The sequence below is a fragment of the Cynocephalus volans genome, chromosome 8, assembly GCF_027409185.1.
Source record: "Cynocephalus volans isolate mCynVol1 chromosome 8, mCynVol1.pri, whole genome shotgun sequence".
Classification (NCBI taxonomy): domain Eukaryota; kingdom Metazoa; phylum Chordata; class Mammalia; order Dermoptera; family Cynocephalidae; genus Cynocephalus; species Cynocephalus volans.
The window spans coordinates 109,771,418-109,797,470 of NC_084467.1; the positions used below are offsets into that span (position 1 = coordinate 109,771,418).

The 26,053-nt window shown below is 44.0% G+C and overlaps 3 protein-coding genes across 4 annotated transcripts; 1 reads left to right on the top strand and 2 right to left on the bottom strand.

Annotated features, from left to right (window-relative positions):
* Positions 1 to 526: 526 nt before the first annotated feature.
* MRPL9 (mitochondrial ribosomal protein L9) lies at positions 527 to 4,975 on the bottom strand. The gene is made up of 7 exons (XM_063105518.1): positions 4,808 to 4,975; positions 4,451 to 4,607; positions 3,835 to 3,959; positions 3,566 to 3,616; positions 1,788 to 1,889; positions 1,198 to 1,281; positions 527 to 1,073 (listed from the first exon to the last, which is right to left on the bottom strand). Exons 1-7 carry the CDS (start codon positions 4,955 to 4,957, stop codon positions 939 to 941), a joined length of 804 nt encoding a protein of 267 aa, XP_062961588.1. The 5' UTR covers positions 4,958 to 4,975; the 3' UTR covers positions 527 to 938.
* Positions 4,976 to 8,611: 3,636 nt separating this feature from the next.
* OAZ3 (ornithine decarboxylase antizyme 3) lies at positions 8,612 to 11,632 on the top strand. Its single transcript, XM_063105519.1, is given in 6 exon segments — positions 8,612 to 8,772; positions 9,061 to 9,121; positions 9,123 to 9,197; positions 10,074 to 10,249; positions 10,736 to 10,821; positions 11,490 to 11,632. Coding segments are annotated over 6 exon segments (564 nt in total). The 5' UTR covers positions 8,612 to 8,749.
* Positions 11,633 to 13,196: 1,564 nt separating this feature from the next.
* TDRKH (tudor and KH domain containing) lies at positions 13,197 to 24,962 on the bottom strand. 2 transcript variants are annotated; one of them, XM_063105376.1, is made up of 14 exons: positions 24,882 to 24,962; positions 20,629 to 20,777; positions 19,818 to 19,924; positions 19,010 to 19,109; positions 17,824 to 17,963; positions 17,389 to 17,710; positions 16,372 to 16,532; positions 16,011 to 16,183; positions 15,718 to 15,782; positions 15,271 to 15,422; positions 14,936 to 15,037; positions 14,577 to 14,673; positions 14,313 to 14,404; positions 13,197 to 13,961 (listed from the first exon to the last, which is right to left on the bottom strand). In XM_063105376.1, the coding sequence occupies exons 2-13, from the start codon at positions 20,750 to 20,752 to the stop codon at positions 14,352 to 14,354; spliced, it is 1,596 nt and encodes a 531-aa protein (XP_062961446.1). In that variant the 5' UTR covers positions 20,753 to 20,777; positions 24,882 to 24,962; the 3' UTR covers positions 13,197 to 13,961; positions 14,313 to 14,351. The 2 variants fall into 2 exon arrangements, with proteins under 2 accessions (XP_062961446.1, XP_062961445.1); XM_063105375.1 differs by having other exon boundaries at positions 19,010 to 19,199.
* Between the last annotated feature and the right edge of the window lie 1,091 nt (positions 24,963 to 26,053).

A 26,053-nucleotide genomic window follows, 5' to 3' on the forward strand; every position in this document is an offset into this window, starting at 1 on the left:
TTGCAGGACCCTGGCACAATCCACCTGTTAATGGATGTTCTTTTTTCTAGTAATGGTCCCTGAGCTTATGCAGAACTATCTACTTTCCTCATCTCCCATCAAGACATCTATTCTAGAATTACCTAAAGACTAGCTCCATATTTTAACTTTGGTCTGGAAATCAAGGTATCTTCTTTTCGGAATTTTAGGAGCTGGTTCAAGAAACAATAGAGAAGTTCCCTTTTTGAGCGTCTTTCATCCCAGCTTCAATTTCTTCAACAATTACTCTTATTTAGGTCCTCTTAGAGAAGTAGAATCTGTTGTGCTTATTCACATAGATGACTTTATCAATATATCTAATGAGAGTAAGTTTTAAGACCAAAAACATAATTACCTTGTTCAGAGTAATGTGCTCATAGCAACTGTGGGATGTAGCCTACTAATGTATTCTTCTTCATTCCTTTTTGGCAGCAAACCTCAGTGGCTTAAGAGAACATCCCACTTGGATGTCCTGTCCCCAGTCTACTCAAGTCCAGTAAACAACACCTAAAAAGAACACAACCTCTTTATTTTTGCTTGAGATACAAATGTTCTGTTTGGATGATGAGAATGAGCCAAGTACTGGAGACAATGGCTAGCTCTTCCTTTTGTTCCAATGAACTCCAATGGAGAGAAAGGCGAAACAGAATCTGGACTGTTTCAGTCCACTGATATCCAGCTTATCAAATCTGGTACTTCTTGAGCAGGACTGCCCCAATAAGGCTGGATATCATGACAGTTGAAGATGGAAATGGCAAACGTGAAGAATTCAACATGTATATGCAGTTCAGTCTGATGTCTCTATATGTTCTCTAAAATTCCATATTTGGTCAGTGCTGAGATTGGGATCAGAGTGCTGGTCTATTTTTGTTCCACTGCTCTTCTGATTCTGCTTTGCTTATCTTTAAGAGAGAGCAGGTTCAGATCTCCCGGGAGCTGGTGTGGGCCATGCTCTTGGCAGCTTGCTGGGCTAACCAGTACTTGTATCTTTTAGTCTTGGGCCTCTCAAAGTTCACCACAGACATAGGCACTCTCACAGTGTCAAGCCCATTTACCTGAACACAAAACAACAGGAATCCTCAGAGATCAGTCAGGCAAATAAAAGCTAACACCACTCAACCCCAGCTTTCCACCCTGATTCTCCTCTCAGTCAGAAAAGAAGTATGTGAAAACACTCACCGTCACCTCACACCAGTACTCGCCCCACCGTGTGATAGGCCCTTCTGGTAACTTTAATGCATGTGGGGCAACCACAACACCAAGCTGCAAAAAATCACGGCCAAAACAAATTCTGTTTTCATGGCTGCCACTCTAGATAACCTCATAAAGGGGGTTCTAGAATTTCCTGTACAGGTATAAATACAACTGGGGAGTTTACTCTGGCTGATCCCATGGGAGGACACAGACCTCCGTAGATGGTAGCAAAGAAACTCAGTCCTAATTTCTCAGAAAGGGAGATGGATTCACAAAGAGAGACAGGGCTTAAAATCCTTAATCCACAAACCTAACAATTCTCCAGTGAGTCACATATCCCCAGGTTTTTCCTAGCTAGAGAGGAAATAAATGGAAACCACCACCTTTTCCTATCTGTCTTTAAATTCTTTGTGACCATCGTTAGTCTTTTAGCCATATCATGCCCACACTCCTACAAACCAAGAATACTATCCCTAACTTCAGCTGAATGATTCTAACAATAGGATCAATCCTGGGCCTCTTTCCCAGAGGTAGTTTCCACCCTCAGGGGTATAGTGGTGTTTGGGAACACTCACATTCTTGAGGAAGTGGCGGGCAACTATTTCAGGGTTCAGTTCCCATTTGACATTGTTCTTCATCCCCACCTCCAGGTGACAGCTTCTCAGAAATTTCACTGTCTGAAAGGAATTATAAATAGGGGCTGGGTTAGAGTTGGAGTCAAAGGAGAGGAAACATGTTAGCAAGCGTCACAAGGTCTGAGAGTTCAGGAGAAGGACATAATTTCTGCCCCATGGCCAAGACAAGTGAGAAGATGAATGGGAAAGACAGACCATTCTCATTGTCTCAAGGCCGATCCTGTAGAAAGATATTTCAGAAATACTTTGTGGGAGGATGTCACCTATACCTTGCTGTTCCTAAATGAGGAGAAACAGGCCAGGTATAAGTTAGAATAATCAACGAGAGACATCAGTATATCTCAGGATGGGACAACTTTCATAGACTTTTTTTAAAAAAATTTTTTGTGGGGCTGAGCCCGTGGCGCACTCGGGAGAGTGCGGCGCTGGGAGTGCGGTGACGCTCCCGCCGCGGGTTCGGATCCTATATGGGAATGGCCGGTGCACTCACTGGCTGAGTGCCGGTCACGAAAAAGACAAAAAAAAAAAAAAAAATTTTTTTGTGACTGGTAAGGGGATCGGAACCCTTGGCTTGGTGTCGCCCGCACCGCGCTCAGCCAGTGAGCGCACCGGCCATCCCTATATAGGATCCAAACCTGCAGCCTCGGCGCTCCCAGCGCCACGACGCTCCCAGCACCACACTCTCCCGAGTGAGCCACAGGTTCGGCCCTTTCATAGACTTTTTTAACTCTATACTTCTGGCGTTTCAATCCCACCCACACCCCATTAATATTTTCTCCCTGTTTACAGAATGAAGTATAAATTAGTTAGCTGAGGATTCAAGATGTTCTGCAATTCTTGCCCCAATCCTCTTTCCGGCCATGTTTTCTACTATAACACTATATAAATCCTCTGCTTTAGTTAGACGGGTCTACTTTCTGTATTAAAATATGCCTTAATTTCTACTTATACTTTTTCTCCCCACTCCCCCTTTTCTGGCAGCTGGCCGGTAAGGGGATCCAAACCCTTGACCTTGGTTTTACAAGGCTGTGCTCTAACCAACTGTGCTAACCCACCAGCCTTTTTCTCCCTTAAGTACACTTTTCCCATCCTCCTGGCGTATCCAACGCCTATTAATCATACAAAGCCTAATTCAATCCCATTGGGAAAAAGGGCCTCCACAAAACCCATTATGGCCCATGGCACTGTTATAGTTTACTGCCTTGAGTTTACTGATCAACTTCTTTTTTTTTTTTTTTTAAAGATGACTGGTAAGGGGATCTTAACCCTTGACTTGTTGTTGTCAGCACCACGCTCACCCAATGAGCCAACCAGCCATCCCTATATGGGATCCGAACCCATGGCCCTGGTGCTATCAGCACCACACTCTCCCAAGTGAGCCACGGGCCAGCCCTACTGACCAACTTCTAATGTGTCTATGTTCTCTCCAGCTTGTCTGTAAATATCCCTGAAGGCATAGCCCTTATTTCACACTTTTCCATGGGTCCCCTGATGACCAGATTGGGGCCTCCTTCAATAAGCTAGAAGATTTCACCGAACAGGTCAGGATCTCCAGAGATCTCCATACCAATTATGTGGGGCATCCATAACACTTCCCCTTTCTCCCACCCTTGTGTCTTCAATCAGAAGACTTAAAGGATACCAGGGAGACTCTCCGGAAGAGATTGGTAACTCCTGTAAGTGATCAATAAATAAAGACTTTGTTTGTTTCTACTCACCGCCTCACCTGCCTTGGTTTGGATCTTCTCTAATTTTCCCTCTTGTCTCAGCTGGAAAAGAAAATTAAAGATGAAAATAAGTAAAAGAAAAATGAGCCCATTTTAGTAATACCAAACTCTTACTATGCTGGGCATAGGCTCAGCTTTTGGATTCTTGTACTTCTAAGCCCTTACTTCACTTTCAAATTAAATATCAAAAGTAAGAAAATTGCTGGAGAAAATTCTAAAGTTTTATCCCTTCAAGTTCCCCTGTACTTCTTTGAGCTCACCGATTTCTCCTTTTCAAAGAGCTTCTTGTTTTCAGGGGATGCATATACAGCCAGTCCCTGAGGCAGGAGTTGATTACGGCCCACAGATTTCTTCACTGAGATCAGGTCACCCCGGACTCCAAGTTCTGCCAATGAGAACAACAGAGACACTGGATTAGCACTATCTAGAAGTCACTAAGAAAAGATGATCAAAAAGAGAAGCAACTCTTATTTTCTCCCAGTGCTAACTTATTCTTCCAAAAAGAAATGTTAACTCATACTCACTAGGAACAACAATTAAGAGACTGCTAATTAGTTTCTTCACAACCTGATACAGAGACTTGGTATTCCCTGTATAGAGTGAAGAACTGTCCCATCAGAGGATTTCAGTATCTGTGGCACAAACTATCAGGCCTGTTTCCCCACACATCGTTAATGATGTTGCTGCCCTGGTGTTTTCATTTCCAATTCGGATGTCAGTGTTACGATCACAGTACTTTTTATGGCTTACTCGTCTCACACACAGAACTGCTTATTTCCACAAAGTAGAGAAAGCACGGCAAACAGCAGGAAAAAGGCAGGTAAAAGTTGATGCCAAACGACCCGCCTGAGATGAAGTACCTCGGCTGTGCCTTACCCTCCACAGACTGAGTGAGGATGAGCTCCAGATTGTCTTTTGGCCGGTGTTTCGTGTCCTCCACCAGCTTATAGACGCGGTGTCGCCGGTGCAGGCGCGGCTTCCTGCTCTCCCCGGCCAGTGGCACCTTCCACCAGCGCTCCACGATGACCGTGCCCTGACGGCCAGGAAAGAAAAGTTGAGCAAGAGTCCACAGAAAACACTCTCCTCCCCCGGCTCCGGCCGCCGGCACCATAGAGAAGGCCCGCTACCCCCGGGCAGGCCCCTTCCGGTCTCAACGCGCCCCCAGAAACAATACTCAGGAGTAAATAGCCCTATCAAGGTCAAGGACCCCCATAACCCAGATCCGGCCCTCACCCGATTTTGAGAGAGGCTGAAGTCACGCTCCAGGCCGGGGGTGCCCCCTTCACGTCGGGGCCTAAGTAGCTCGCAGACTCCTCCTCTCAGCAGCCGCTCAGCGCCCGCCCGCAGAGCTCTGCCCGGGGCTGCAACCGTGGCCGCCGCCATGTTCGCGGGCACAAAGGGAGACCTGATGAAGGACCCGGGCGCCCGGCGGCAGAAAGCCCCTCACCGGGGCTGTCCACACCGCGCCTGAGCCGGATCGGCTTTGGTCTGGGCTGAGATGAGGGGAAGAGCGGGGACAGGTTGGGCCGCGGCTTCACGGCGTAACCAAGGCCGTAAGATAAGAGAACTGAGATAAATGTTTCATGATTCAACATTTTCTTCACTCCTCTCATTTTATTTTCAGGCGGGGGGAGGGACGCCCATAATCATTGACAGATACTGATTGTTAGGTGGACTGACACCGAAAAGACACTGTCTTCCACTTGGTTTCACTTTATCTTTAAAATGGGGGCTTTGGTTTAGCCCTAGTTGCTGCCTGAGGTTACTTCTAATTCTGACATTCTATGTATGATAACTAGATACTGAAGGAAGAAGGATGCTGCTCTTTTCCTTACTTTATTTAAGTCTACCCCAAAGTGGTAGGATGGGATCCTTTGGAAAATTCCGTCGACCCCAGGAGTCTAACCCTTATTCATTACAGGGCAGTATTTAAACTAATATTTAAAGAGTTCTAAGTCCACAAGGGATAAGCCGTAGAGAACAGAAACTATGGTAGGGCTCAGACAGTTCTCTCTGTGGAGGGTCTTAGTACTGGAGAGAAAACCACTAAAATGGGCTGAAAGAGGGTCTGTTTGACAGAGGAGATTACATAAAGATGCCCAATGCATTATATTTGGCCCTTAGACTTATGAGTTGTCGCTCCTCCTAAATATACTTTCTTTACTTGGCTTCCAGGACACCAGTTTTGTTTTCTTCCTAATTCACTAGTCTTCTTCACACACTCCTTTGCTGATTTTTCCTTCTGTCCCCACTTCTTAGAGTGCCCCCAGGACTCAGTCTTTGGACCTTTACTCTTCTCAATATACATTCTTGATCTCATCCAGTCTCATAGCTTACAATATACATACCAATGACTTCCAAATTTTTATCTCCATCCTAGACTTCTCCTATACTCCAGGCTTGAATATCCAATGTAGTGGGGAACCCTGAGCATTTTCTGATTGTTAAACCTGCCCCCTTCTGTTGGAGAAACTGTTTTAGAAATTTTGTGCTTGGCTGTCTTAATCACAAACTTTAGCTTCTGCAACCCAGCTTGCTTCCTGCACCCATGCAAATTAGGCTCCAGAGCTGACAAATGGACTGTGTCCCATAATCAGCCAATACGAATTAGAAGGGCTACATCCCTCACTTACATAAAAGGACCTGAATGGGAACTTGGGTGAAAAGTTAGGGCGGGAATTTTTACTATAAAGACTGCCTCTTTCCTTTGTTTGGGGAGACAGGAGCCTAATGCAAGCAATGAAGCGCTGTAACATCAAAAAGAGCTGTAACACCCAAAAGAGCTGACAACTATTAAAAGAGCTATAAAACCAACGTTGGTCTTGGATTCCTCTGTGTGAGCGCCTCGCAACACCAACTGCTTGTTTGTCATCTTCCCCTCATATGTCTAATGGACATCTCAAAGTTAGTATGTCCAAACTAAACTGATACCTGCCTCCCTCCCCCACAATTGCCCCACCTGCAGCCTTTCCTGTCTCAACTGATGGAAACTCCATTCTTTTCAGTTCTTGGACTCAACTCCTTTCTCTCATACACCATCAGGAAATCCTGTGGGTTCTACCTGTGAGCTACAGACAGTCCCTGACTTATGATGGCTCAACTTAACATTTTTCAGCTTTACCATGGTGCAAAAGTGATACATATTCAGTAGAACATCACTGAGTTACATGAAATTTCCAACACTTTACTATAAAATAGGCCTTGTGTTAGATAATTTTGCCAACTGCAGGCTAATGTAAGTTTTCTGAGCACATTTAAGGTAGGCTAGGCTAAGCTATGATGTTTGGTAGGTTAGGTATTTTAAGTGCATTTTCGACTTGATATTTTCAGTTTACAATGGGTTTATTGGATGTAACCCCATTGTAAGTTGAAGAGCACCTGTATTTCCAGAATTCAACCATTGCTACCACCTCCAATGCTCGCCCCTGGAATAATACACTATCTTTCTGCTGGGTTAATGCAATAGTCTCCTAACCGATCTCCCTTTATTCTCTACAGCTTATTTATAACATACCAGTTAGAATGATCTTCTTAAAAGCATAAGTCAGATCATACCATTCTTACACCCAAAATGCTGCAATGACTTCCCCCTTTATTCAGAGTAAAAGAAAAAGGCCATACAATGGTCCACAAGACCCTATGTAATCTGGCGCCATTAGCTCTCTTCACACTGCTCCACCCACAGTAGCCTCCTTGCTATTTCTTGAAAACACCAGGCACATTTCCTACTCAGGGCTTTTGCACCTGCTGTTGCTTGTGCATGAAATGCTCTTATCCCCAGTTGCTGGCTTGGTTAACAAACTCACCTCCTCCAAATATTTGATTAAATGTTATATTTGATTAAATGTGAGGCCCACTTGGATCGCTCTATTTGTTACCGCAACCCTGCCCCATCCCGTTCACACTCTTGATTTTCCTTTATCCTGCTCTATTTCCCCCCATAGCATTATCTTCTAACATATTAAATAAATTATTTATGTTTATTTTCTAGGTTTGTTGTCTCACTTCTAGAAGAAAATTTCCACAGGGCAGGAATGTACATTGTCACTGATGTATACCAAGCACCTAGAATGATACCTGGCTCATGGTAGGCCCTCAGTAATCATCTGTTGAGTGGATAAATAAATAAATATGCAGAGGTCTCATACTGGTGGCCCCAGAACCAAATTTTGCTCACAATGTTTATTTTATTTATTTTTTGGCACTGGCCAATATGGGTATCTGAACCCTTGGCCAAGGTTATAACATCACCCTCTAACCAAGCTAACCGGCTGGCCCCCACAATATTGACTTTTTTAATAATCAGTTTTTTTGAGTTAGTAGCCAACATTTTTTAGAAATTGAAGAAATTTAGCAGAAAACTCCGTCTTTCTAGTTTTGCTGGCACCACCAAGTCTCCACTCCTGCATAGCAACTAAGTGGAGCTGAGCTGTGTGGCTTCTTTTAGACATTTTCCATTTTGCTATAGACCCACCCTGCAGCTCCACTAACTTCCATCAGCCGTGTGGGCCCTGGAGGTGTTTAGTCAGCAATTCCCACCCTATGAGGCAATGAGAAAGTTCAACCATCTGTGGCACCCTTGGGTTAGCAAAGGCAGGGATGTTAAGAACATTGAACTGGGAGGAGCTGAGAACCAGCTACAGGTCAACACTAGATCAGGGCCTTAGAAACTTCCCACAGTGTCAAACACCAATTCTCTAGTTGCTGAATTTTAGGAGAAGGGGAGTGTCCCAAAGGAGGGGCCCAGGTGGGTGGGCATAAGCACTCAGGCAGGGCTACTTGTTAACCAGTACAGAAGTGTTATTGTATTTTAATCACTGGTACAGCTGTAAAGTGCATACGAGCTGAGTGTGAACCTTGGTTAAGGGGGTAAGGCAAGGCAGGGGAGCAGGTGGGGTCCTGAAGTGATGTAAATACTGACCCCTTGTCCATGTCATAGTGCTGCCAGGTCACAATGGCACCAGATTGCCTGAACCCCTGCCACCCATCCCTGAACCTCACTTTGCCGCAGGGAGGCACTGAACTGAAAAACTGCCTTGTAACAGGTGTCGCCCTTCTACCTACTCCCTTTCTTATATCAAGAGGGGAAAAACACGGAACTACCTCTACCCGATCTGGTCACCATACGCCTATTACCTTTACTGTTACAAATACCGGATCACCCTCCGGGAGAAGATGCTGCCTTGTTGTTATAAAAGGTACTTGTTTTCATCTCTATTTGTGCTTTATATACACTGTAAGGAAAAATAAACAATTTGAAAGAACTTCTCAAGTGGCAAGAAATGATAATAGCAAGATAGGGTGGAAGGCTGACATGGAACTTAAGAATTTTTCCATCTAGTTGGCCTGGGAAAATGGAAATAGGCTGGTCCACAGAAAATACAGAAGATAGCGCCAGAACCTGGTCCTGTGTACCTGGAAGTTATGAATGTCTCCCTTTCTCAGATTCTGAGATAAACTATTATGGGTCTCTCTTTCCCAACCAGCATTACTTATAAGGAACAGGAGGACTTGACACTCCGGCCCCGTTCCTGTATCCAGTGCTCCTGAGTCCCTAGCAGGCCTCCAGGTGGGCAGAAACACCAAACAGGGCAACCAAGACCAGCTTAAAGAACTGTATTCGGTAAGTGAACTGTGAGCTGGTTCTGTGACAGGGCAGCTCCTTGCTTGCTGTAATAACTTGCAGTGGAGAAACATTAGCTAGTTGGAAGATGAGTCAGAAAGTTAGAGGTAGATGGGACCTTAGAGCTCATGTGTAAAAGCTACTTTATAGAAAAGGATTCTGGCCAAGAGATCTTAATGTCCTACAGCTGGTAGTGAAAAGCAGGATAGGAAAAGAGAAAGTGGGAATAAAGGTAAAGCAGACTGTATAAGGACTTCTGGGACAGAAAGGTGTTTAGATGCTTAGCTGGGTCTACAATCCAGGACTCCTGCACTTGCCCTTGTATGAGTGTCATATTGATATGCTTGGTTGTGACCTCTGCATTTTAAAAAGAAATGGGCAAATTTAGAGGAAATCCATATGATTAAAAAAGTGGACGAGTATTATTAGTGAGAAAGAAAACTTTAAACAATAAGCTCTCAAGGGCTGGCCAGTTAGCTCAGTTGGTTGGAGCACGGTTTTAAACCAAGATCAAGGGTTCAGAGCGACTTACCTGCCAGCCGCCAAACAGAACAAGCTCTCAGATATAAACGTTTGTAAATTTCTGAACGGTTAGCATACCCATCGGGGGGAGGTTAGCAGGCAGGCAGTAAGTAATACTGCCTCATCTCCAGACTACAGATTGTTTAGTATCAAGAACTCCATAACAGAGATGGCAATTAGTTCCTAGGACTAAGGAATAATGTTGCATCTCTAAGGGCTTGGCTCCAATTCTCCCAGGTTCCCCCCATCAGCCCATTCCTTGCTTCTTCAGATGTACTCAAATTTGCCTGAGATCTGATTTGAAGACTAGATGAGCACAGAAACAGACTATATTACTGTATGTTCCTTTTTCAGGCTGGGAATCTGACGGTGCTGGCAACTGACTCCCTGTTCCACCAGAACCCAGTACAATTAGACTTTCACTTCCACCTCAGCCCCCAGACCTCTGCCCATTGGCACGGCCTTCTCTGTGACCATCGACTGTTCTTGGATATCCCATATCGTGCCCTGGATCAAGGCAACCGGGAAAGGTGACTGAGCCTGATGGGACAGTTGGGGAGGGAAGAGGCAGGGATTCCATCCTTTATCATGTCATAATCAGTAAGGGGGCTGATTCAAAACATTCAACTGGCATGCAGACAAACCTGTGAGCTGAACCAGGATCTGGGGTTCAAGGAATAAGTCAATGGGAAGTTGCTGGATTCAAAACACAGAAGGGAAGACCCAGAAACAGTTAAATAACAGGAAGTACTTTTCTGGGGTTCATCTTAATAGAGTACTCCTTTCTACCTAGACCCCTTCTGTGGCTTGGGCCTTAATCCTGTAGTACACAATCCCTTGGATTCAGAGAAAAATCTACCAAAACTAGTTTAGCAACTTTCATTTCCTGGCTTGGGTGGGTAGAGAGCAAAAACTGACCAATAAAGACTTCTTTAAGACACCTTCAAGTAGGTGTCTTTCAGGATTCTGAGTTGGCAGAACATTTCATTAACTGTGTTTTTCTCTCTGGTTCCTAGTTTGACTGCAACACTGGAGTATGTGGAGGAGAAGACCAATGTGGACTCTGTGTTTGTAAACTTCCAAAATGATCGGAATGATAGAGGTAGGGATCTGCTGTCCTTCCTTGTTCTTCATGCTGAGGTAGCTGACAGCCCCTTTTCGTTTGTAGGAGACCCTCTTCCACCTACTCTTTAAAAATGGCACCCTCAGGCATTTCAGGGATTCTTTTCTTCCCTCCCACCACGATGGAAATTAAGGCACCTAGCATTTTGTTCAGTTGTAAGAACTGGACTATCAGGAAGCCCCTGCAGGTGGTGTCAGAGGCCAGGCTGAAGGAATGAAATTACACAGAATCCATTCAAGGGATGTGATCAGCAAAACAGAAAAGATCTCGTATATACTGAGCACCTGCAGCGTGAAAAGTTCAGGCAAAATAAGGCCAGGAGGATAACAGATACCACTTCAGATTTTACTATGTTATCATTGTGTTAAGCACTTCATAAACATCTCACTTAGTCCTAAGTTGCCTGAGGCAGGTTCCATGACTCCCATTCACAAACGAGAGAACTGAAGTTCAGAAGGGTTAACTTGGAACACTACAAGTTGAGTATTAAAGCCAGGGTGGGAGCCCAGGTCCATCTGACTCCAAAGCACATCCTAATACCTGCGCTACAGTGCTTCCCATAGGCCACTCCCTCATGGAAGAAACAAGATCTCTGGAGGAATACATTGAGCTTTAGTGTTCTAATCATTTGTTCTGTCCTTTCACAGGTGCCCTGCTGCGGGCCTTCAGCTACATGGGCTTTGAGGTGGTCAGGCCAGATCACCCTGCCCTCCCTCCCTGGGACAATGCCATCTTTATGGTATACCCCCTTGAAAGGGACCTTGGCCACCTGCCCAATGACCCTCCCTGAATAGACTCATTCCAACTCTGTAAAGGGCTGCAGGCCTTGACACATGGCACCCAAGGACCCAGGATGTGATTCAGGACACCTTTCTCCATCCTAAGAATAAAGGGTAGTGCAATCATCTAGTGTTTGTTTCTTGGGGGGCAAGTAGGGTTGGCTGGAGTGGAACATGAACTTTACAGAGGTGAATTCACTGTAGGATAAACACTTAATGACTGAAAAGATCAGATGCATCTGAACTGGTGGGAAGGGACCTAAGGATTTTACATTCCCTTTGCTCTTCCCCATGCCCCCAGATCATTATCTCGTTTATTCTGACCATTTACTGAGCACTTGCCAAGGCCAAGGCCCAACCAACAAGGGAGTTCAGAAAGACTGAGTCTTGTTAGGATGTTTTCATCCATATATTTCAGTTCAAATTGTAGACAAGTGCTAATTCCTTCTCTCTGGATGTGGAGAAAACCAGAGATGTATGGATCCCTTGACTTTGGCTCAAGGGAAGGATCTTGACAAAATAAGAAGTTGGAATGCCCTCTTCTATGCTACCTGACAGCAAAAAAAGTACTGGGTTGTACTGGAAGAATAAGGAACTCATCAGAATGGGAAGTAAACTGACAAGACTTAAAGGCCATATTAAGGGAATAAACTTATTACACAGTAACAAACTGCAGGTAGGAATGAGGCACTACTTATTTTGTAGAGTGGGAAGTCCTATGAATAACTTACATGAAGGGATCACTATCTCTAAGAGTAAAGGCCTCTGAGGAAATGAGGACCCTGAGGATTAAATGTCCTCATGATCCTGTTGTACAGTAGCTCCAATTTGAGAGCCAGGTATGCTTCAGTGAGTTCACTGCAGCCAGTGTCTGAAATATAAGGTCAGTGGAAGCCTCTCATGGATTCCTCCAAGATAACAAGCTACTCAGAGCTGCTCCTTTGCTAGAGCCTTTCTGCTACTTGGTACTGAGGTTTTTCTGAGAAAATACATTTTGAAAATTGTGGTTGTAGGAAAACACAATTGCCATGTAATATACAGGTAGACTGCACTAATCCATAGGTTGAAAAAAGGACCTGCATAAGGCATCCTTATGTGCTAATTTTAAGTTTTCCAGTTTACCTTACTTGGATCTAAAAAAAAAGATTCATCTGCCATTATTTTATCACCCCCCATTACTATACATTTATATTTACTTTTAAGTACCTTTGCAGTTCTCATTGGAGCCTTGAAATACTGTCAGAAATGGAAAGATACTGTAAGGAAACAGATTACCTAAAGTCTTACAATAAGTTTACAGTAGAGATATTATTCCTAAATTCCACGTTTCTAGAATCCTGATCCAGGCCTCCTCATGCAGACATTTTAGGTGGGGGTCTTATTTGCACACCCTAAACATAGGTTAAGGTTTTGGGTCTTAGTGAGTGGTTCTGAAGTAACTTTAGGAAGAGAATATGGATATGTACATGGGAGGGATACCACCTGTTTAACGGATGGACCCCTTTATGTAAAATGGTTGGCAATTTTCACCAGATTTAGGCTCAGAACGTATTTTACCCACAGGCCTGCTTTCACCTTGTGATTCAATCAGCATTTGGTTTTTGTATAATTTTCTTGAGAACTTTATTCAAAGAATCCCCCAAATGATTTAAACAGAACTATATGTTCTTTTTCTCTTTGGATGTATGAATACACGTACATTATAGATACCATACTAGCAATTTAGAGTATTTCCTGAGCCGCCTCCTCTCCTTTTCTACTTGAACTTTAAAGTTTACAGAAAAATAACCACAGCACTGTTTCAAAAACCTGTCTCCAATAACATCAGCAATTAAGGCTGGGAGGCGGTATTCTCTTCCCACTTCCTGAGGCTTTTTAATATAATTATGCTGGTTTTTCCTTTCCGTCTTGACTCAACTGAGTTCCCAATCTGAGTTCACCATTCAAACACTTCTTTAAATCAGAATCACCTGATGAGGTGAGTCAGAAGTCTGCAGAATCATCACTTCCAGTGACCAAACCCTGGCTGTTTCCTAGGCTCAAAAAGGACACAGACTAGCAGTAATGTGCATGACTGGCAGAGGAGATTGAGCCTGACATTGAACAGCCTGGAAGTAACACAGCAGTATTCAAACACTGGAGGGCGGGGGAGAAGTAAGGGGTTGGAGTGAGGGAGAAGTACTTGTTTCCCTCTGCCCCATATTCTTTCTGGTAGTCCAAGGGAAGGAGAAAATGGATTTGGTCCACAGCAAGCCAGACCATTTGTGTAAAAAACGAAGAACTGCATGGATCTCCTTATCATAGACTCCTCTCTCCAGGTACCAAATCCTGTGCCAAATCCTGCCAAAGACACAAAGAGACAAAAAGCTTGGGCCGAGCCCGTGGCACACTCGGTAGAGTGCTGTGCTGGGAGCACGGCGACGCTCCCGCCGCGGGTTCGGATCCTATATAGGAATGACCAGTGCACTCACTGGCTGAGTGCCGGTCACGTAAAAATGACAAAAAAAAAAAAAAAAAAAAAAAGAGACAAAAAGCTTGAAAGGGCTCAATCTGAGAGCAAGTTAAGCTACAGGAAATCAGCTGCAAAGAAGTATATTAAAATAGGGCATGGGGAAGAGGGAATAATAAAGCAAGGCCCCTGTTGTCACCCTCATTACTTTCCTGTTCATACAGATAGATAGCTCCACTCACACGGCAAAGCAGATGGCTGAGCCAGCTGCAGCCCAGACTTCAGAGTAAGTGGTCATCTTCAAGGTTATCATCACCAAACACAGAGGCAGCTTCTATTGAGCAGAAACGAGGAGGAGAAAGTTAGACATTGTCCTATATAGCATGCACTGCCAGTGAGGCTCAGGAGAAAAATGAGCCTCTCAATGCTCAATGACCTAGGAACCAAGGCTTTAACCTCCCTAGTTTGGAGAGACTGATGGTCTAGGGAGAAAATGCTGTTTGTACCTGATAAGCTGAGGCAGGACAGAGTATGTGTTATCTCTCCAGGACTCTTTTTGTTCTCATTGAGCATGCTGCTGAGAGAGGCATTCGTTTCTGTGGCCTGAGGAGATGAAAAAAGAAAAAGGAAGACCATGTGTGCTGGTGGGAAAGGAGAAGCCACCCTGTTACTTTACTCATAGGATATGGTTAAGGCAGTTGAAGGTGGCTTCTGCTAGAGACACAATACCTCCTTTGATCAATTAGTGGAGAAACACAGTCTTTAGGAGAGCTAAGAAAATATCAAGACTAGAAACCCTCGTTGTCTCTCTATGCACTAGATTTGCTCAGAAGCAGCACCCTAATAACTACAATGGCTCACTTACCACATCCCTCAACATGTCTGGGACAGTTCTGTTTTCTTCCATGTCTTCAGGAAGCTCAATTGCATATCCTTTACGAACTAATTCTAGCCCAATATCAAGTTTCTGAGAAGAAAAATGAAAAGGGAATGATGTTCTCTCTGTAAGGAAGGGCAAGTCTGAGCAAACAGGGCAGAAGAGCTAGGATTGATGCTTTAAAGGCATCCCTTTTGTGGGATGGTGAGCAAGAACTTACAAAGTAGGTGTAATATCGGATAAGGGTTTCTGGGAAAGGAAAAGTAAAAGAGGCTATGAATACAACTAAGACAGAGTGAGGAGTGAGTGAATCTCAATCTTACCTTTCCACTGCTAGTATCATATAAGTAAATCTTTGGCCAGGTTGAGATGCCAGTGTGGACGTAGCTAGAGATCTTGGCCACCAAGGGCTTCCAATCAGCACAGTGAGTGAGTCTCTCAAACTCGTCCAAAGCTTCCTCTTCCCATTGTTCACCTGGCAAAAGATTGTAAGGGGTGCCTCAGAAGAGGTCAGTGCTGACAGGGGTGGGGATTATACCCTGGAGGGAAGCTGGAACTACCCCTTTCTACTCAGGAAGGCACTTATGTCTTCTCTGGTGGGTTTGGGTCTGCCAGGCAAGTTTCTGGCTGTTGCTCTCTAACACTGGTGAGAAAAAGGCATCTGAGCTCCCCGAACACAAAAAGCCTGGAAATGTGGGAATTCCTCCCATGTGCTGCATGAAAGTTATTCTATTCAAAGGCAAGGTCAATAGGCCTTGTGACCAATTTACCTGAGGGGGCAATCCGTGCCAGACTACACTCTATTGCTTGAAATGGAAGGCTTAGGAAGTCACTCCTAAAGTGAAAGAAACTGAAATTAAAATCATAGGGCCAGAAGGGCCTTCTTACATTCCTTGCTTTTAGACAAAACCAACTAACAAGCATAAGATAATCATCCGCTCTCTGTAAACAGGTTCCCTTCTAAATTCCCCTGGTGAGGAGTGCTAACAGCACACCACTCCAGAGCCAGGGCTGAGTCAACAGTTGGGATTCCAGCTGTCTCCACCCTGGCCTCCCCACTGACCTGAGAGCCCTGAGGTCCTTTAGTGGGCAATCTCCATTATCTCCAAAGTCAACAAAGTAGAGGTCTAAGTTCCCATTTTCCAAGGTCCCAAGTACTTGGGCTCGATACCAGGAACCATTTGTAGGTAAAGGTGCTGCTACAATGTCTCCTACGTGCACAATCAAGTCTTGAGGCTATACATGGGGGTAAGGAGTCAGGAGGGGGTAGAGTTACAAAGTGGTAAGCTAATAAACAAACAGGGAAAACCAGAAGGAAGAACAAACGAGTAACTGCCCCACAGGAAAAGGAAGATAACATATTACAATGAAAAAGATATGCCCCTTTTTCATCAAACCCCAGCCCTGTCTCTATGGCAACTCACCAGACTATTCTCATAGTACTGGGTCATCTCACTGACAAGCTTATCCAATTGCAGGCTGCGGAAGCCAATGATTTGGATCCAGAAGTGGTTAGGGTGTTCAGAAGCAGAGACATAGACTTCTAGGTACTCATCAGCATGAAAACTGAAGTCAGGACTGGGAACTGAACACAGGGATAAGATGGTGGTAATATCAGAACCATCTCTGGCTGAAATGGGGAGACTGCATCAGGGAGGTGAGAGGTACAAATACCAAGTGGCTGTTACCATATTTAAAATGGCTGGAGGGACAAATGGATGATTCATAAAGAACATTCTGTAGAAAGGTTATGAAACTATCTCTTGTACTTTTCTATGTATCTGAGTAACATTCTTCGTCATATGCCATGTATTTAAGTCATTCACCAATTATAATAAAGGTAAATCCTCCATACGCTAGCTGCAGCATGGATCAGTAAAAAGGTATGTGGACAGCAACAGTTATGGGCCTGTTCGAGATCCCACTCTACTGCTGATTCATTATGTGGCCCTGGACAAGTCCATGAGCTTCTTGGGGGCCACAGTCATCTCTGCCCATGCTAGTACCTATGTACAGAAGAGAAAGCTCGTGGCCTTTTTATTCTTGAATAATGATTTTTAAATACAGTAATGAGACAGAAAAAAAAAATCAGGCTGAGAATTTTACTCATTTAAATTTTACTTGCCTAAATTTTACTTGTTTGGAAGAAGAATATCATTTACTTATCTGGAAGAATATTTGACGTATTACTCACAAACTAGTTTTCTGTGTCAGCATATTTCTATCTCATTTCCTTTATCATTAGCTTGTTTATATTTGGAAAAATATTATTTATTGTTTAGTATTAATCCAAGTAAGATATTAACAGCAAGGCACATCTGTGATGACACACGTATAAGCACAGTCATGAAAAGAAATTTTTTATTGCTTCCTATTTTGGATCATCTAAGATAGTATTTCCATCTTCCATACAGTTAACGGGTTCTCTCTTTGTTACATACTTTCAAACATGGACATCTCTGGACTGGCCTGAGCTCCAGACTTCTGAATGCTGTTATCATTAGGTTTCTCCCAGGAACCTTCTTTTGGTCCTACCGCAGCCATGTCGCCACCTCCTTTGCAAGGAAGAACCACCAGGGGTGTGGCCTGCTCCATGCTAGAACTGGTGCTATTCCATAAAGTTGGCTCTCCAGCATCACCTGGATCTGTCATTTCCTCTCTTCTCACACTGATTGGCTGCTTGCGTGGGACTCTGGTTTCTGCAGAGTGGGCAATTCTCTTCCGAAGTTCTTCATCTTCTGAAACTTTCTCCAGTATCAAATGCTGGGGAAAATTTAAAAAGGGATGTTATCTATGTGGACAGATACTCTGACCCAGGATGGAGTAAAGGGTTCTTTTCATTCTTAGGGACAATTCAAAGTCTATCAGCTACTTGCCTTAGCTGCTGTCACTTCCTTCTGTGTTCCTGAGATTTTTATAAGTCTTGATAGTAGTAATGTCCCCTCTGATTCTCTGTCACAGGTAATCTTGGCTCCAGAGGCCTTACAGATAGAACGAATCGTCTCACCGCCTCTCCCTACATTGAACAATACATAAAAACCTGTCCTTCCCTCCTGGTCAACCTTAACAACTACAGAAAACAAACAAACAAACAAAAAAAAACCTTAACAACTACAGAAGTCCATATGTTGTATATAATAGGAGAAGGGAGACAGTTCTCATTTCCAAATTAAACAAAATGTAAGATGTTGAATGGAAAACAAGAATCCTGAAATCATTACTGTAGGAAAGAAAATAATGGATTCTTTGCTTTAGCAAATTTAAACTCCACACTTTGGCTAGGTTAACTTCATGTCATTTCCATTTTTTGACCACTCAGCAAGGCCATACTTTATATCTCCAGCTCTCAAGAAGATATGCTACATGGTGGCAGAACACTGGACCAAGGATGGGACATTTCTCTGTCTCCAACAGCAGCACTAAGGAATGATCTAGGGGAAAGCATAATAGGCGGTCTCTACAGCATTATCTTGAAAGATCTGGGACAACACGAGCATCCCTAGCTTCCCTTTAAAAATCTGTTATGAGGTAAATACAAGTATTCTCCAAAAAGTTTGTGGAAAAATAGAATTGAAAGATAAAAAAGTTCATTAGAAGTTTCATGTTGGGCCGGCCCTGTGGCGCACTCGGGAGAGTGTGGTGCTTGGGTGTGCGGCGGCGCTCCCGCTGTGGGTTCGGATCCTATATAGGGATGGCCGGTGCACTCACTGGCTGAGCGCGGTGCGGGCGCCACCAAGCCAAGGGTTGCAATCCCTTTACCGGTCACAAAAAAGACAAAAAAAAAAAAAAAAAAGTTTCATGTTAAGTACCCTTGTACATTTACCAGAATCCTTCTTGAACCTATTTGTAAGGTTCACATCACACAACTTCCTGAACTAATGGGTTTTATTTTACCTCCAGTTCTGTAAAAAGGTAAAGCTCTGGTCTCAATGTCCCTGTCTTTTTTTTTCCCCCTCAGCAAGGTGAAGGGGCAGTAGGCCAGTAAAAACCCTTGGGAAGGTATGAAAGAAAAGGCAAAGGTAAAGAATACAGGAAACAGCAGAGGAAGCCATCCAGTGGTACCTATGATTCTGCCCACAGATCTCTGGGGAACTGAGAGCTGCTCAGACACCAGGGTATTCTCTGTCAGGATCTGATGAATTGCTGCTTTGGCCTTGCACACCTGAACAGGAAAACCACTGATAAGAAGCACTCGCTCATCGCCTACATTTTCCGTGTCCACATCAATCCGAGCACCTGTCTGTTTCCGCAGCTGCAGAGAAAAGGATACGTGGCAGTACATTCTGGGAGAGGTTCCATTTGGGCCTGGCTAAGGACACTCTAAACCAAACTCTGGAGGTATATGGAGTCGGCCAAAGGCATCAGCTGATCAAAAATGCTATAATTGGTCCTCAATTACCTGTACCTATGGAAGGAGATTAGTAACAAAGGTAACTCCAAATTGCAGTTATTTCAAAACCATTCCTTGTTATGTTTAGAACCCTTTCCCCCCATCATTTTATTTGAGTAGAGAATGAAATATTTTGTTTTGCCATTTCAACTGAACAATGGAAAATGATAAGAGCCAAGCAATTAAATATTTACTGTCAATTAACAGGAGGTTCATTAATTCCATAACAGAATAGTTCAAGTTATACCAAGCTGACAATTACTCACTCTAAAACCCCTATTTCAAGTGAAGTCATCCATTCTCCAGGGAATAGAGGTACTTTTCTCTAGAAGTAACAGCACAGTTAGCTAAAAAGTTCCTGTATTTTTTCTTTTTAAAATATACATAGCATGGGTGTGTTTTATGATATCGGGTCAGAACAAGGGAATGAGTCAATAAATAGAATCCCTGGGAAAGCCGACTGCCTGCTCACACACTTACCTGTTTAATATTGGCTCCTTGCCGGCCAATGATGAGCTTCACAGCCTCCTGGGGAACCCGCATCTCTATCTCGATGTCATCTTCCCCAACAAATGTTAGCCGCTCTTCTGCACAGGTCATGGTTTATCAGATCAGACTTCAGATAACACCCAAAGCTACCACTAGCCCTTCCCCAAATTCTGGCTGTCAAAGAGGCACTGATCCAAGAGATAAACTGAGCATCTCAATCATAGTGACAAGGAGAAGTAGCAGTGGGAATTAGAAGGTCTCAAAAGACCAGGGATGGGTATTTTCTCTGGGATACTGTTTCAGATGCTAAAATGGGAAAATCAGACTGTGAAGAAGAGGTGCTGGGTTTGGGGCAAACTGCTTCTTCTAAGATAAGACTCCTAGAGTAGAATGAAGGCCAGAAGTTGCCCCAGGCATACATTAGGCTCAGAACTTCTGACTGATTTGTACATAAAATCATTTTTCCAGGTCCAACGTGTGGGAAAACTGCCTTCTCCTAACAACTAATTAGAGAGAAGGCACATATAAAAAAGATAAGATATAGATATTTAAAAAACCCATTGCTACATTGATGTTGCTGAAGGAAACAGATCAACAGAGTTATAAGATGAGTTCATTTCATAGACTAGCTTCACAGTAAGAACATAGAAAAGATAAAACCAAACAGTTTCAAAGATTCCTCACAGAAAGCCAATCACATCCCAACAAATAATACCATCTGGCAAGGAGTTTTCATTTCAACTTAACAAGGCAGGAACTTAGTCTGAACATTTTCACATGCACAGCCATGTGGTTCACATACCTCTGCTTTCCTTATACCTGCGGTATAGGATATAGGCAATTGTTGCACTGGCTGGGATCCCGAGGCCCAGGGCTATTTTCTGAATAGTGGACAAGCTTGTCCAAGAAGTCCTTTCAGTGGACATTTTCTGCTGTACTCCTACTTACATCCTGAAATAAGCAAACCAGGGAAAAGCAGCTTTCACCCAACACCTGTATGACTGGCAGAGAGGCAAGGGAACAGTATTGAAAAGAATACTACTGCCTACTTTCCCATTTCAAGAGCTTCAGCAATCTCAAAATCTATTTCATATAAAAGATCTCAAAGTATTTTTAAAAAGTTAGCTAAGGGACACATACAACTAAGTAGAGGCTTACCTCACTCCCCACCCCACTGAACTATACATTGATCACAGTTTTAAAAGACAAAGACACAAAAAAATTATTAAATGAATCAAATATTTAAAAAATATATACTTAGATTTTATATAAAACTGCTTAAAATCCCTTATCTTTCTATGCCTCCTGGCCTTTCGAGAAGCTGTTGTCTTTGCATGGAATGCCATTCCAAGCATAGTAAAGTTCTTCACGCTACTTATCTTTCTTTGAAGTGTAGTGTTCATTTACTGTCTCTACTTTTTAAATTTAATCCTCAACCAACTATGAAATGGGGTTCTGTCCTGCTCCTTCACCAAAACTGTACCTTTGCTTAAGGATAAATAAATGTGATTTATGCTATAATTTGCCTCCAGCTACAAAAATTCAACCCAAATAATTATAATACATAAAAATGTCTTTCACCTTGGGGGAAAAAAACCAAACTAGTTGTATCCTAGTAAGGCTAAAAACATACTCATTAATAGAGGACCTACCTACTCTGGAATAAAACTTTGGTTCTACATATGCTGTCCCTGAAAGCCTATCAGGAAGAGGGAAAGGAGACCTAGCAGAGAAATCTCATTCTAAGCAGCAGATACAGTCAGGTAAGGAGACTGGAGGTGAATTTCTTATTACTGCCATACAGACAACCTGAATTTGCATCTGGTCTCAAAGAGCTTTACTGATCAGTAGAATTGAATAAGGTTCTTCAGAGAACTACAGGAAATCTGCCAAATCTATTTTTTTCTAGCCAATAGTATTAAACAAATTTAATCCACCCTCTCGATCAGACTCATGCTCTGGAGGGGAATAAAAAAACCTTATTTTGGTGGAGATTTCAAGTGTCTCATCTATTCCAGGCAATTAGTTACTCAATATACCCAGTATATCGCTTTTAGAGACTGATCAAGGTGAGAGAATACTCCTCTACTCCTCCCCCCACACTTTTTTAGGGGGTAGGATGGGAAGGATTGAGTTTAATGTGGGCTGTTTGTCTTCATTTATGAGGTTCAGTCCCCAATTCACTGGATAAAAATCAGCTTTTGTGAAAAACGGACTCCAAATAAAATCTTTCACTACTGCGATAGTTTGGGTGGTATCATGTAAACACTTTTGTATACACCAAAGGAAAGGAAACAAGTTCCATTTCATAAAGATTTTTTGCTTAAAGAATTCTTGCACACATAACCTCCAAACTGCTACTTTCCTACACTGAAGGGTGGCTTATTCCGGGTTTCTAGAAAAGATTTGATGACTTTTATCTCCTAGTTACTTCATATATCTTCCCAGATGGTCTCTAAAGTACAAAGCTTGTCTTCATTATTAATGTGGCTCGTTAAGTAATGATAGTTCTTTGATGTGGGCTGAGCATACTGGGGACAGGAGAAATAAGAATTCCTGCTCTGAGACACACAATCTAGTAGGAAAGATAAACAAAAACATGTAATTACATGGCAATACAAAGACAACATGAAGTCTTGGTCAATGCAACAGTAGGGAGGAGCTAGAAGTTAAAAGGTTTATTTCTTAGATGGCACATAGTTGAAAACCATCTCATTAAAATGACTCATTTATCTGCTGCATTCAAACCAATAAATATTGAGTATCTGATGTGTACTTGGCCCTTGGGACGGAACAGACAAGATACAAAATTAAGTAGCTACCTTCACGGAGCTTCCCCTCCAGCAGGGAAGGTCTTGATAGGCAAGAGTCTGTAAGTGTTCAAGATTTCAGAAAATGGAAATAAATGTATCCCTATGAACAAGAGCAATAACTTGCTCTGTATTTTAATGCCTTTACCACCACCTTTCTGGCCATAATTCACATGTATGGGGCATAGAAATCACAGAATTTTAGAACTGGAAGTGATCACAAAAATTGATTCGATTAAAATGTTGCAACTGGGGAAACTGAGGCTCTCGGATATAAAAGGATTTCCCTAAGGTAACACAGCTAATTAAGTTATTTCTACACAATACAGTGTGCAAGGGAAAAAGACTGCTTTAAAGGGCAATCATGGGCCAGCCCATGGCTCACTCAGGAGAGTGTGGTGCTCATAACACCAAGGCCACGGGTTCGGATCCTATATAGGGATGGCCGGTTGGCTCACTGGCTGAGCATGGTGGTGACAACACCAAGCCAAGGGTTGAGATCCCCTTACCAGTTATCTTAAAAAAAAAAGGGGGGCAGTCATAACCGTACCTCTTTACAAAAGCTCAAAGGACTAATACCATTCTTTTCCCTCTAGCTCTGAAAATATAAGGATCAAGACAAAAGGATACCTAATATTCTTCTCGCTCTTCAGCCAACCTGTCTCCCTACCACCCAAATCCTGACACCCTGCACTAGCTTGGGTTTCGTTGCTATAGGCTTCCATAGTATTCCAACCATTCCTTCATAACACACACCATGCTTGTAAAGTCTTAATTAACGGCGTTCTCTGTAGTGAGGAGAATGAATTGAAGGAAGCAGGGTGCAGAAAGACCAATCAGAGACCGGTCGAGGTGTCAACGATGGAAGAAGTAGATGGATTAGAGTTTTAATAAGCAGAATACACAAGACTTAGCAATCGATTTATGGAAAAGCAGAGGGCAGAGCCAAACAGCTGGCTATCAAATTTCTGGTTTAAGCACGTGGTATACAGTGGTGTTTGAGATAGAGAACATTGATGACTTGGTGGTGGACGGAGTGTGTGTCCCAGGAAGATGAATATCTATGACGAGGATAAATCTGTGGGGCGATTTCTATATGAAACAAAAGCAAAATTTCACTAACTCCTCTTTAGATATTACAAATGAATTTGTGCTTTTTATCAACTGATGTCTCAAAGAATGAGTATCTACTTGATTCATAAGAATAGTTTTGTTTACCATTTGCATATCCTTTCACAGCTATAAGTTTCCCTTAAATAAAAGTGGGAAATAATGGCGGAAATGGGGATAATTTCATAGCACTGAATGCTAATTTGATTGTATTATTTAAAATTGAATGGTCTGTCTGCAGAGAGGAGGCTAAATAAATACTGAATAGGAAGGGAGAAGAGACTAGAACTTACGGCCATAGTTCCTGGGGAAGCTAAGAAGAGACGTGGATCATTTCTGAGTGTGAAATGTAGCTAGGTAATGGCTTTAGTAAAAGCTAACTCTGAAATTTCCTGACATTTGTATTAGACAGTTGCCAAAGACGACCTTCTATGCATAACTAGTCTTAATTTTATGTTATCATTTCAAAAACATTTGTAGCAGTTAAATCACATTGTGAGCTCCATGCCAGTAAGGATAACTCATTCCAGTATCTCCTGATAACCAGAACCTACAACGTAAATAAAACATGGTAACCTGCTTATAGAATTGAAGCACCTCATACGTTCTCATCCTTGGTACATTTCTTTTAAAACCGTGAGTTAAAAAAGGCCTCAGGCCATTCTCTCAAGTTAAGGAAAGGATCTAAAGGTCAGGCTTTGAAATGGGGGTCTTCAGCCAAACCCCATAACGATACCTGCATTAAAGAATAAGGAGAGAGATTGGAAAAACAAACAAACACCCTAGTGTATTACTGCGACGACTGTAAACAGTCATCCTATTGCAAGTAACTAAAGAAAAAGCTGGGGAAAGTAAAAGGCAAACTAACTCGGGGCAAACTGTCTCTCGCACCGGGTCCGTTGGGGCCTAACCCTGGGACCAAAGCATCTCCTTTGGATGCAGCTACTAGCCCCCGCCGGGAAAGCTACCCCCAAACAGCGCCTCGGAGACCGGGGCTCTGGCACCCGCCCTGGGCCCCACACCCGCGCCTTGCCCGGGCGCGTCGGCGCCTCCCTTCCCTGGACCCCGCATTTCCGTCAACCACTGCCCAGCCTCTCCCACTCCCCAAACCTCCGCTCTCGATCCCCGCCTTTACCGCTCCTCCCAGAGTCAGCTGTGGTACGCCCCACCTCACGCCTAGCTCCTCGCACCTCGCACCTCCACACGGCCACCCCCGCCGCCTCCCACTCACACAGCCACGCCCAGCCCTGAGGGAGGTGCTTCAGCCGCTACTTCCCCGCCCCCGCAGCCCACCTGCACCAATCAACGCCCCATTCGCAGTCGGACCAATCGCCTTTCCCGCCACAACCAATCCTTCCGTGAGCTGCCTCTGAGCGACGGGGCAGCTGCTTGCTGATTCCTAATTACCCGGATGGAATCCAAAGCCGGCGCACCCTGTCAGCCAATAAGGTCCGGGAAAAGGCGATGTTGTTCATCGGGATCGCACCTGCTGGGAATTAAACAGCCAATTACAAGCTTCACCGAGCTCTCACTCAGCCCACCGCTAGGCTATTACCGAGGAGGCTTCCGCCTCCTAAACACTGGGGGAGAATCAGCGCTCCCGAGGCTGTGACCAAGGTGCGAGGGGGTTGGGTATCATTCACTCATGCTTGTAACCGCTCGCACAAAATTGGCGCCTTTGTACCAAGCGATTGCCACTCCACAGCCCCGTGACCGCAGGAAAGCAGCCTCATGATGGGCGATGCTCCACGGCTTGTTTCTCTTGGGATCTTTTGCTTCGGTCGGTCCCCCATGTGTGACAGGGGCTCAGGAGAAATGAGAGAAAAAAAAAAAAAAAAAAAAAAAGAACTAGGCTTCGCAGATGGAGAGAAGGTCGAGGGGAAGGCCCTGAACCGCAGAGAGCGAGGACGCACTCTTCTATTCCTGGGCCGAGGCATGAACACACGGTGCGGGAGAGGTGGAGATGGGGCCGGAGTTCCGACGCCGTGGTAAGGGGGCTGCGGCTAGTGGGGGCGTCAGGGGCCCGCCCTTCCCCGGGGATCGAGTGCGGCGGGTCGGGCGGCAGGCGAAGGCCCGAGCCGGGGGGAGGTGGGGGGGCGTTTCTGGGGGTGGGTTTCTGCAGGCTGCGCTTTGCTTTGGAAGATTGAATTCCAGCCGTCGTCAGGTCGCTGGACCGTTGAGAACGGTTGGTCCCTGCGACCTCCTCGCGAGCCGGGCTCTGTGCCCCACCCGGTCCGCCGCCCCCCACTAGGGGCTCATCCTGGAGACCAGGGGTCGTGCGCTCCTTGTCGTTGGAAGATCTTCCGC

Coding starts and splice junctions, on each gene's coding strand:
- TDRKH (XM_063105375.1), bottom strand. CDS start 20,752: ATGTCCACTGAAAGGACTTCTTGGACAAGCTTGTCCACTATTCAGAAA. Junction 19,200..19,817: donor AAGGAGCCAATATTAAACAG/GTAAGTGTGTGA, acceptor TTTTCTCTGCAG/CTGCGGAAACAGACAGGTGC. Junction 16,533..17,388: donor AGAGATGTCCATGTTTGAAA/GTATGTAACAAA, acceptor CCCTGTGTTCAG/TTCCCAGTCCTGACTTCAGT.
- MRPL9 (XM_063105518.1), bottom strand. CDS start 4,957: ATGGCGGCGGCCACGGTTGCAGCCCCGGGCAGAGCTCTGCGGGCGGGC. Junction 4,608..4,807: donor TCAGCCTCTCTCAAAATCGG/GTGAGGGCCGGA, acceptor CCTGGCCGTCAG/GGCACGGTCATCGTGGAGCG. Junction 3,960..4,450: donor CCTCACTCAGTCTGTGGAGG/GTAAGGCACAGC, acceptor TCTCATTGGCAG/AACTTGGAGTCCGGGGTGAC.